The sequence below is a fragment of the Macadamia integrifolia genome, chromosome 6, assembly GCF_013358625.1.
Source record: "Macadamia integrifolia cultivar HAES 741 chromosome 6, SCU_Mint_v3, whole genome shotgun sequence".
NCBI lineage: Eukaryota > Viridiplantae > Streptophyta > Magnoliopsida > Proteales > Proteaceae > Macadamia > Macadamia integrifolia.
The window spans coordinates 3,960,388-3,972,847 of NC_056562.1; the positions used below are offsets into that span (position 1 = coordinate 3,960,388).

At 40.7% G+C, this 12,460-nt stretch overlaps 1 protein-coding gene across 6 annotated transcripts in view; it reads right to left on the reverse strand.

The window, feature by feature from the left end:
- The window catches only part of LOC122081790 (L10-interacting MYB domain-containing protein-like), a 48,438-nt gene extending 45,064 nt beyond the window's left edge, over positions 1–3,374 (reverse strand). The window contains exons 1-3 of one of the 6 annotated variants that reach the window (XM_042649074.1): positions 3,262–3,279; positions 1,668–1,790; positions 198–428 (exon numbers count right to left, since the gene is read on the reverse strand). In XM_042649074.1, coding sequence (XP_042505008.1) covers positions 198–414 — 217 coding nt within the window. In that variant the 5' untranslated portion in view covers positions 415–428; positions 1,668–1,790; positions 3,262–3,279. The other 5 variants (XM_042649073.1, XM_042649072.1, XM_042649075.1 and 2 more) reach the window with 5 other exon arrangements.
- Positions 3,375–12,460: the final 9,086 nt, after the last annotated feature.

A 12,460-nucleotide genomic window follows, 5' to 3' on the forward strand; every position in this document is an offset into this window, starting at 1 on the left:
ATATATCTTGAAGCAAACTTGCAATGGAAAAGTTACTGAAATTTCATTAAAAACTAAGCACTTTTAGTGAGATGAACACCACTGGGAAGCCTTTAAGCATATAGACCTAAAATCAATATTAGAACTTAAAGGTCCAGTTTCACAACTCAGAATTATATTAATTATTGCTTAGGATGGCAAAGAACCATGGCTAATACCTTTTGAAAATGTTTCTAAAGTACAGCCATTCAGCAATCTTCCTTCATCTGCCCGCACACTGTTGTCGTCACCCTTGACCTGTTCAACTTTATGACTCTGCTCATTAGAGGCTAGCAACAATTCTTGCAGAACAGTAGGGGCTACCTTTTTATCAACTTCATCATTCTGGTCACTAGAGGCTAATGACACAGCTGGCTGCATAGTAGAGGGTTCCATCTGTTGTTCCTTTCCTGCGTATATCAAACATTTCCATGTATTACTCAGATTAGTTGACTGAGAGGTGAGAACAAAAATATTCTAAGCCAATTGTGTTTGGTGAGCTTTGTTTATACCAAACTGAAATAGAGGAATCACACATCAGGAACAAAAATAGGAACATAAGAATCTTTTATTGATAACTAAAATAGGAATGGAATCTTCTTAGAAAGTTCATTCTAGCACTTCTATAATTCCAGCATTAGCTGATTAGGAGGTGATTGGAATCATGGTGAAATTATTTTTCCATTTTCCAATCCATGTTAGGCATTAAAGCCAAATTGAAGGCAGTTATTGAGGGATCAGAGCTAATTAGTGGTTGGACTTGATAATTGAAGATGATACAATATTGGTCAGCAAGTGGTGAAGTGGGGTTTTCTTGCATGGGTCGGTGCGGGGTTGCCTGTATTTGCATCATACAAGGAGAGCCAGATTCCTTACGTCAAGTAGGAATATTTCCTTTAGACGATCTAACAAAAAATTGGGTTCACCGAAATTTTCCTACTTGAGTGTGTCCCAATGTAGCTACTTGTTTTGGTTGTTTCTTTGGCCTAGTTTCCAGGTCTCTAATGTTGTTGTACATTGTGTTCATACAGCCATTTCTCTTTCGTAATACAATTTGTATTCATTATTCCTCACTCCCACCCCCCCCCCCCAAAAAAAAGGTGGTGCAATCATAGTTTTTGAATCAGACTGAGCAGTGGTTGAACATGATTAAACTAGAACCTTCTGCTTTTCTGGTTTAGTTTGGACATAGAATCACCAAGACTGAAATGAAATCAAACCAGCATGTTCTCTGCTTATCATTTGGTTTCGGTCATTCCCTTTAAGAAACCCAGTTGTTTCAATTTGACAATTCACTTAATTAGGCTCCGTTTGGTTGCAAGCAAAATTAAAGGGAAGGGAAGCGAAAATTTTCAAACCTAAAAAGGAAACTTTTGTAATCATCACCCAACATGGCTGAATAAAAAGAGCATACCCAGTGTACAAGGCTCCTGCCACTGCGGGGTTATGGGAGGGCCATAATTTACACAACCTTACCCCAGATTTGCAGAGAGGATGTTTCCCGATTCGAACCTGCAACTACTAGGTTGCAATGGAGCAACATTACTGTTGTGCTGAGGTCCACCCTCACCCAACATGATTGAATAAACTACTTAAAATTCTGACCATATTTTATAATGGGGAAAAGGCTGGGCACAATGCCAGTGTACCTTAAGTTTGTTTCATGAGATCAGTTGTTCAGCACCAATGATCATTGTGACAAGTTTATTGATACTCTATCTAGCAAAGCGATGCTTTCTTTTCATGTTCAGCCAATACAAAGATGTGTCGACCTGCAATGAATGTCCAAACTAACAGAGAGATCGCATATTCCAAGTTAAATAAGGCTATTTTTGGACAAATGGTAGGTTATCATGATCTGGTTTTGGGGGTTTTTATATTTTTCTGGATTTAACAGATTTTTTTTTTTTCTTTTGATAACTTATATCTGATCCCAAGTTCCTGCAAAATCATAACTTAGTTGACAGTCCAACAGTTCACATATCCCCAGAGTACTTCAATTTTGACATGCTGAACTTGTAAGGTGTGACTGAAACTATAGCAGTCATTGCATGGGTCTATCTTCTCTTCTGCTTTCATTTTTATTTATTTTTGTTTCATAAATAACTACTTTACTGATAAGCAAAAATCAGCCACCCAATATATGAGGTGTGGCAAAAAAAAATAACAAAAACCACAAAAATTAAACACAGTCAAATAGTACCTACATCACAAGACAGGATAATACCCAGCATTCAAATCAAGTCTGTTCAATACTGATCTTGAAAGATCATCCACTATAGAGATCTGAATATAACTGAAATTTGGGGGTTGGAAATCCTTTTCATAAACTGAGAAAACCTTACATCTATCTATATAAACTTTTGGAGCCTTCTATAATACAGTGAGGCCTTTTTTTTTTATTAATAAAATTTTGCAGACCATGAAGTCGGGAGCACTGGTTTTTTTTTTTTTCCTATAACTTAGGAAAAGAAATTGAAAAGGCTTTTTTTGGGGTTTGTTCCTATAATCATCTCTCTCTCTCACTCACTCACACACACACACACAATGCCAATGCATGCCCACAACCACAACCACAAACACAATAACAATACCAACAGCAAAAATGAAGTAGCAATATCCAAAATTTACCAAGAAGTTAAAATGAAAATCTACCAATACAATCTGAAGGATGCATATTTTTTTTTCTCCCTTCTGTCAAGTGCATAAATAATCAACAAATCGTTTGCATCTTTCAAGCTAAATCTTGATATGATTGGGTGGCAGCCCCTCTTTAAAGTGCCCTCACAGGAGTTCACCTTCTGACTTTCACTTAACCCAATCTCACTCCTCTCACACTTCCATCATCCCTTATTAATCAAGTTCTCATTTTTTGACAAAAAACTGTTGTAAATCCCGTCCCCCACCCCATCCAACAACTTCCGCATTTAGCCAATGCACGCCAAAACATCAAATTTCAGAGGAAGCAATTAAGAAAAAGAAGATCCCATAAAATCACAGAGCATGAAAGTCCAACAAATGAAACCCAACTCCTCACAAACAGATCCCATTTTCAGTCCACCATTATATCACCATTTTATCAAAACTAAATTTCCAGATTCGCATGAACAACTTGATCTTCCATTCCCAAAATGGCAGAAATAATAATAAAATAAATAAATAAATAAATAAAGAGAGGAGAAGATTGAATATTTCTTTTTTAATATAAAATTTCATAAAAGGATTGCGAGATCACGAACGCACCACGGTTGTTGTGACCTGAAAAGGGGAGATGAAACCTAGCTCCTTCAGACTTGAGTCCGGACTGTTTCTTTTTGTTTGGTCTATTTTAAGTCCCGGACTATTATGGGTCGAAAAGAGAATGTGACCCCTTGGTTATATAATTACCACTGTAGTTGCTTGAAATATCGATATTGCCCCTCTCTCGAGATAAAATACAGAACCGGGCTTCTCCTGGACAAGTCACATGTGGTCATAGTACTTCAGAGGGGGGGGGGGGGGAGAGAGAGAGAGAGGTTGGAACCGCCGTCGCTGGTCGTTGGAGTCTCACGGAGTCGTAGGTAACGTACATTTCTCCCATCTCTGCAATTTCTTTGCCTAGGGTTCAAGAGGCAACCACGAATTGAGGAACTGGAAGTGGTCTGAGATGATTGTTTTTCATCTCTCTATCAATCTTTAAAACCACGCACTATGCTTTTGGTTTTGGGCAAATGAGCTCAACAATCAAGAGTTCGCATGGTTGCAAGTGAAAAAGGGTACTATGCTGTGTTTTATATGGATATCTTTAAGCTTTACACTCATAGTTTGGCCAAAAGTTTTGAAGTGCTTCCCTTGGTTCTCTGTTATCAAAATCTAGTGTGAGAATACGTATTCACTTTTGGCAATCAACATTGTCCTTTGATTACGTAATTTTTTGATTAATTTGTCTTCAACTTTTTTTTTTTTTTTTTTTTTTTTTGATGAATAAAAAATTCATTACTAAGGAGAAGAATATACAAGGGGTAAAAACAACAACTGCCAGGCGAAGTTGGTGAGCTATGATGTGCAAAAATCCCACGCTCACCATGAGGTCTCGAATTCGAGTCTCCTAGCTGTTACCTGTTTCCCTCCCTATCTATCAAAAAATAAATAAATAAATAATAAGATAGAACAAGCCCTCAAAGGAGGGAAAACCAGGAGGACTTAAGCCCATCTAACTAAGGGAAACAATAGAGGGGGGATAATAGGGAGACCCTAGGAGACAACAATAAGCATGTTCCTTGGGGTGTCATGTACCGGGCGATGACGAAGAAAACTGATCTTGGAACTAACATCAAAGTAAATGGTTTCCAAATCCTTTCGAAGGAACACAAGTTGGGAGTCCTTCTACGAAGATTTCACTACATCCAAAGGTGGTTGATGGTGACGAAAGAGGCGAGCTTTCCCACTGTGTCACGAATGCTAGAGCCTCCGAAGGTTATGTCAACCTAGACCCATTCACGAGCAAGGGGGAGGATAGGCCGGCGAGAGGGCTAACAGGAGTGAAGGACCCTCTTCCAAATAGAAGTAGAAAAGGGGTAGGAAAAGAAGAGATGGTCAACATCTTTAATGCCATTCCAACACAGACAACAGGAGAAGAGGGACATGGATGTGTTGGAAGTTAAGTAAGGACACCGTAGGGAGGCAGTAGGAGAGGGCCTGCCAGATAGTAAAGTTGTGGCTAGGAATGTGCCCTTTGAACCAGATGGTATTGTGCCAAGGGATGAAAGGGTCTTTTGAACGCATGAAGTTCCAGGCAGAGGCTGAGGTGAATAAAACCGAGGGGGCGGGTAACCATTTTACCTTATCATCTAATCCTTGTGACCAGGGGGAATTGGGGGGGGGGGGAGAGAGAGAGGACCAAAGATCAGCAAGGGGAGGGAAGAGTGGAATGGACCAATCACCATGGACGAGGATGAAAGCCATTCCTAGTAGATTTGGTCGAACCAGAGGAAAAGATGATTCTAGAAGTGACTAGGGGAAGAAGGATACCAACAGGGTGCCAAGGATCCAACCGGAGAGAGGTGGAGGAGCCGTTGCCAATGGAGTAGGGGATGGTAGGGAGGGTGAGATGTCTGGAGTTAAGGATATTGCGCCAAATCCAAGAAGCATCAGGGGAGGAGGATGCCATCCAAAGGGAATCACTTTTTAGAGGGGCGGATTAGACCCAGGAGACCCAGATACTACGCTGCTTGGAGGCAATTTTTCTGATGAGCTTCAAGATGGTAGCTGAGTTGACATCTTTGATTTGCCTATGACCAATACCCCCTTTAGTTTAGGGTGGTAAACTTTGGAGTAGCTTATAGGATGGAGGATTCTTGTGGAATCATTGTTTTTCTAGAGGAAAGGACAAAGGAGGGAGTCAATGGCTTTGGAGGTAGAAGTAGGAAGAATAAAGATGCCATTCTAGTAAAGATAAAGGGATTGGAGGACCAATTGAATGAGGACCAGGTGGCCAGTGTAGGAGAGGAGCTTGCCTTTCCAAAGTTGGAGCCTTTTCCTAATGGAATCAATGACGGGGTAACAGTGGTGGGAGGAGAGCCTGGAGGATATGAGTGGGAGGCCTGGATATCTAACAGGAAGATAATCTAGAAATGGCGAGGAGCTAGGTTTGACGGGCATCAGAGACTCCTGAGAGGAAGAGGTTTGATTTGAGGAGATTAATTCTCATGCTGGATAAGGACATTATATTGGAGACATAAGCAGGATCGACTTTGGAGAAGATAATGAGGTCGTCAGCAAAGGCAAGATTGGTTAACATGAGAGATTTGCATTTAGGGATCAGAGAGATGAGGTGTTGGTCAGTGGAGGATTTGATGGAGAGGGAGAGAACCTCAAGGGCTAGACAGAAGAGAAAGGGGGAGAGGGGACACGAAACCTGGGGGACACCAGAGGGGGATGAGGGGATATCCCGAAGGTTAGTAGAGGAGCAGGTAGCAACAACAGTCAATAGGATGCGGGTGGTGTCGGGTAACAGGGGCGAAGGAGGTATCAGGCGAGGAAGAAGGTGAAAAAAGGTTTTGGTTCTTTTGGATACGGGTCCTGATAGATGGGTTAAAGGAGCTAGATGGATAGGGAGAGATGTAAGTGTATGGAGGCAGGATAAGATGAGTGGTCATGTCATGATGGTTAGATGGGTTGGACTGGGTGGACGGGTTATACAGGTTACCCGAAAAAAGTGAATGGTCCGTAGAGAATTTAGAGCATGTGGAAAGGAGCTGGACCGGGATGAACTAGTTAAGGGGGATAAAAGGAGGCTCAAGTCGGGCCAGTCGGTTTGGGCTGATGGGACGATGGTTTAAGAGAGGGCGAATAGAGGAGGAGTAGGTATAGGGTAGAGCAAAGGTAGAAATCAGCGTAGCAGGGAGAGGGAGCAAAGGGGGAAGCGTGAGGCCAGAGGGGATGAGGGTAAAGGGTCGAAAGTAGGGAGGCGAACATCAAGACCAGAGACAGGGGAGCCATCAACCAGCGAAAGGTGGGAAGGGTAGAAGACGAAGTCAAGGCAAAGGTTGTGTTTGGGGAAGTGGGCCGAGGTAATAGGGCATCAACTCCATCAATAGAGTCGGGGCAAGCCAGTAGGGAGAAGCAGTTTATACGAGCAGGATCATCCAACGGACCGACGGTTCTAGACTAGAGAGCAACATCAGCGAGATTCTCCACCGTAGGTCAGTGACTTTGGTCTCGCCTTCTTCTTTAAGGGTTTCTTTAATGGTGTTGTTCAACAGTGAGGGTCTCATGCTGATTTGCATCTAAAGAAAGACTGGCCGATTGTGCTTCAGTAAGGGCTTCAATAGCAGAGATCGATTGAACTTCATTTATAACAACCTTATTTTTAGCACAAAGAGTTGTGGAGTGATCGAAGCATCTGCAGGTGGTACATAAGGGCGGAATCTAATCATACTTGATCTATTGATCGAAGGAGTACTCACCATCCAAGATAGTAGTTGTGGAAGGCAGAACCTGATCGGCAGAGACTTCGACACAAATCCTAGCGAATGAAAGACAATCCATGGTCATCGTTCTCTTGTCAGAGTATAGCAGCTTACTGATGATGGAGCCTGTAAGGCTGAGGCCCTTCACACACCAGAATTGGAGAGGAAGATTAGGGAGGGCAATCCTAAGAGGGATGGAGGTGAGTTCCGAACGATTGAAAGAGGTGCATTCATCCCATTATCTCAAAAATATGGGTTTTTTGCCCATATACCATTGTCCACCATCAATTGCAACAAATTTATCCACAGGGGTGGAGAAATTGAAAAGGAAAGTCCCATTGTTGAGCCTGAAAGTGGATAGGGATCCCAAGGCCTCTATTGATTGAGGACGGAGGTCTTGACAACAGAGAAGGGAGGTCGGCTGCTCATAAACAATCCAATGACACAGTTCTTCAATTTGATAATCTCTGGTTCGAGGAGTCCAGGATGGTAGAGGCCAACAGGGATGGAGTTGTGGGAGGAAGGAGGGTGAAAGAAAAGTGTATGACTGGCCGTGGGAGGGTGGGAGGAAGAGTAGGAGAGGGAGAGGGAGAGGGATAGGAAGAAACAACAAAGTTCTATGGGCGACGGTCAGGGGGAGAAGGAGGAAGTGGGGAGAGAGAGGAGAGAGTGGCTGAGGTCACAAGAGGTTGACAGTCGGGTTTAAAAGGGTGGCTGGCAGAGATAGCCGGCAGGGGGTGGAGAGGGCATGGGGTCAGGTCATTATCTGCCAGAGTATTAAAAAGGACCAGCTCACATTATTACCAATGAATTGAGAGAGAGAGAGAGAGAGAGAGAGAGAGAGAGAGAGAGAGAGAGAGAGGAAATGATTTGTCTTCAACTTAATTCCCCTCAGTTTTCAAGCTTGTGAATAGCATATCTGTGTTTAGTCTATGTTCTTTCATTCCCTTTTTGTTGGCATTGATATGAACTCCAAGATTGTGGTTCAGTTGGTGTGAAAGTTGAACAAAAACCCTAGGATCTGGTTCGATCTCACTTGAATGACTTGTGTCTCTGAAAAGCATCTTCTCCCTTTTGGAAATTATAATGTTTTAGTGGCTTGTCATTTTGCTATTGCTGGGATATTTAGTCTAATGTTTAGCTTCTCACTGTTGTTTGGTTCTTCTCTAGATTCAGTACATGATCTGCTTAGGTACTTTGCTCTCTGTTTTATTTTATTTTATTTTATATTTTTGTTTTTGGGGGTGGTCTATGGTGTTCAGATGTTGTCTCTTATTTGTGTTTTGTGGATTATGTCTAGGGTACCATGGATCAGTTTTGTACCTATTAAGTACCAACCAAATTAAGCACACTAGTTTTCTCATAGTCATAAGCTCGTAGCACAACACTTGGATATGCTACTTATGCTTCTTTTTTTTTTTGGGTGGGGGTGTGGGGCGGTGTGAGTGTGTATTAATATTATTAAATACATAACATTACATGTATATTTTGATTGAATACATTACATGACATATAATGTAAGGTGCGAATGTTGTAACCTTGTGGTCCAGTTGTCGAAACAGCCTATCGACATTCTCTTTTTAATTTTTTTATTTTTTAACATTACATGATTTATATAGTTTGTTTACTATAAATGCAATTATGTATGGGAGAAATTGAAGAAAGCTCTCTCCAACGGTCCACGGACGAAACTCATAAGCCTATGCATAGGACTACATCCATGGGTCAAGGTTCTTTTCCACGTTAATAGCTAATTTGTATTCTAACCATTCAATAGACAAGATATGGTCTAGTTAGCAATACGTCAATTTCCGTGGCCTCAACAGGATTTTTGTGGTCAAACATTGAAAAATACAACGTAAAAGGGTTTCTTGTATTAAACTAATTAACCAAGTAGGCAGTTTGGTCCAGCCTAGAACCAAAACCGACTGTATAATTGAAAGCAATGAGCCGAGTAATGGCACCAATTAGTAAATGGTGTAGGTTCCGGAACTTGGTACCGATTAATTATTGGTTTTGTTTGGATCCATTTCAACAAGAACTGATTTGGAACCAAACTCATAAACCGAACTTGTTATAACACCCTTGGCCCACGTAAGGGGGTCTTTGGTTAGACCTAATTCCCCACGGGGAAGGCTCTAATGGAAATTCTGACTATTGGATACCTAAGAGATGGTGTAGATAGGCCACATGTCAAATTTTAGACACAAATTTTCAATCACTCACCCCTTTCTTTGCCATACGCTCCCATTTATCCATGCACCCTCTTGGTTTTCCCTTGCACGCGTGTCAAATTCCTAGATTTTTTAATGATCTGTTTTGCCGTGGGGTCAAGACCTTTTGAGCTGAAACTTGACATGTGAGAAAGGGACCTTAGGGTTTACTTATTTACAAAATTCCAGCACAATCCAATCTACCACATGGCAAACCAAGGCTTGGTTATGTGGACTGCCAGATTAGAAAACCTTCTCCCATTAATTGGTATGGATGGAATTTTTCTAGTCCTACAGGTCTGAAAATATTCTCTAGAGTGGCACAAATATCTACCATGTGGAAGATTGGATAGAGCTAAAAGTTTGTGGACAGGTGGACTCAAAGGTCCCTTGCTAATATGTCTAGTGTCATCCAGAACAGAGTTGGATAAGTGGCAAAATATGATTTTGAAAATCTAGTGGGAAAATGAAACTTTTATATAAAGAAATGGACGGCTGAACATGCAAGGCAATATTTCAGTATATGGGAGGGATTGTAGTTGAATCTAAAACTGAAATTTGACATGTGGCCAATCTAGACCATTTTATACATATCTATACAGTCAAAATTGCCATATCACCCTTCCACATGGCAAAACATGGTGTCAGATACTCTCTCGTCTTGTTGGAAAAACTTTTGGGTTTAAATTTAAATGTTAATATTATTTTTCCTTCCCATTAGAAAAAATTTCCATTGTTAGTTTGGGAACTGATCGAGCAATTTTGATCAGCACGACCCGCTGTGTAAGCCTTCATTGAGACAGAAGTCACGAAACTGGCCCAACCTTGATTTTTGGTCCAAGAATGGTGGGTTGGGTCTATTAGTATTTATTTCTATGTTGGGGATAGACCAGTGGCGTTGCTTTATTTATTGATTTTTTTATATATATTGTCTTGCGGATCCATGTAGCTACGCCATTTAGTTAGGAAAAGGCTGAGTTGCTCTTGTTTTGGATTGACCAGTAATCTTTTATTTGGTTCTATTTTGGTAAGAGTTAGTTACATAGGACTTGCTACTTTTCTTGCTTGAGTTTGTTTTAGTTGCTCAATTGTTTTGATGTTCCGAGTAAGTTTCCAAATAGAGTAGATTTCTATTTTGAGTTGGAATGTTTCTTACTTTTACAATTTAACGTACTACGATGAGAGGTGATAGAATGAAAGAAATTGGGTCAGTGTTTACATGCGTGTTGTGATTGTGGCAGTTTTGCCTTCCCTCCTCCCCTCTCTCTTGTTCTCCTAATCAAAGCTAGGCTTTCTTCTTCCGATGAGTCCATCCTGTTCCCATTCTTCTTTTCCTTTGCTTTTCCATTCTTATGCTAATGTAAGACTAGAATCACAAGTGATCCTAATCTCAGGCAGGATATCAAAATCTGGCTGAATAGGGAGAAATTTGCGAATTCACAAACCTTGGCTCAGATGGAGCTGAAACTTGGAGTAGATGAAGGTCCTGTATGGCTCAACAAACCCTCAAAAGATCAGACAATTCTGATGGCTGAATTGAGACTTATGATATCGACATTAATTAGAAAACTTTTGACAACTTTCGAAATCTTGAGATTTCAGCCTCCGATGACCCTCAGATTGGGAGCAAAGATCCGTCCTGTGATGCCCAACTATCGTTCAAAAGATGAGCTTCAACTGATGGCTGGTTGGGAAGTTAGGCTCGAAGAATGAAAAAGGAAACTATATGGAAGTTCTGCAGAACAGCAGCTATAGGCCTTCAAACTGGTCTTTTGATGGTGCTTCTAGGCTTCATTAAACTTACTTTGATCACTTAAACACTCTCTCACAGAAAACAAATAAAAGAAAAATAAGAAAAGAAAGAGAATTCGATGGTAGGGTTGAGAAGGGTGGAAGAAGAATTTAGGGTTTAGGCATCTCACCTCTCTGTTTTAGGCATCTCACCCAACTGCATCCCACAACACAATAGCATAAGCCATCTTCTTTTGTTTAACTCAAATTTCCCTTTTCATTATAAAATTGATGGGCTTTAAATACCTTACATTGCTTGGACACAAAGACATAACAAAAAGGAAACTAATGGATTGATTCCAACTTCCAAAATTAACTTAAGAAATAACTTCAAATAACTTTGCCTCACATATTTAAAGGATTGACCACTAAGCTAGTTAAATAGGAAACAAAATACTAACTAAAAAAGGAAACAAATCTTCCTAAGTTACTGTTAACAGGAAGAATGGGGGAATGCTTGTGTGTCTTTAGCTGATCAAGCAAGTCCTCTATTTATATTATAGAATCATTAGAGTCATGATAGGAGTACAAAACAGAAATCATAAAGTAATTAAAGTACACCCCCCATCCAACGGCTCCACTCTAACTAGGGTTAGTGGAGGTGGGAAAGCCCCAATGTGTCCCTGCGACACACTTATTCTTATTTTAACACTCCCCCTCAAGTTAGTGCAAAGAGGTGACACATGCCTAACTTGACTAAACTAGGTTGAAATAACTTTCCAACTAGCCCTTTGGTAAACACATCAGCTAGTTGATCACTAGACTTCACAAACGGAACACAAATCAAACCATCATCAAACTTCTCTTTGATGAAGTGTTTGTCAATCTCCACATGCTTGGTTCGGCTGTACTGGATTATGAGTAATATTGATAGCAACCTTGCTATCACAGTAAATCATTATAGGAAGACGAACAAGTATACCAGTATCATCCAAAAGTATGCCATGGCATGAAATGCCATGGCATGAAATTTTGCTTTAGCACTCGATCTAGCCACCACATTCTGCTTATTCTTGTGCCAAGTGACAAGATTCCCTCCTACAAAGTTACAATAACTAGAGATGGAGTTTTTGTCAAGTGAACAAGCCCAATCAACATATGTATAAGCTTTAACTCGGAGGTGATCATGAGGAGATAAGAGGATCTCTTTTTTTTTTAGCTGACTTCAAGTATCGTAAGATACGCATAACTGCTTCCATATGAGAGGAATAGTAATCATACATAAACTGACTGACCAAACTCATAACCACAACAATATTAGGTTGTGTATGAGAGAGATATATCAGTTTTCCTACCAACCTCCGTTAACGGCCTTTGGCAACTAGTTCACCCTCTTTTTCCTTTAGCCGAGTACTAGCTTTTGTAGGAATATCAGAAGGACGATAGGCCAATATACCTATCTCGAACAACCAATAAAGATGTACTTCTTTTGAGAGAGAAAGAAAAGATGCCTTTTGAAGACCAGATCCTTATCTCAAATTCTCTGCC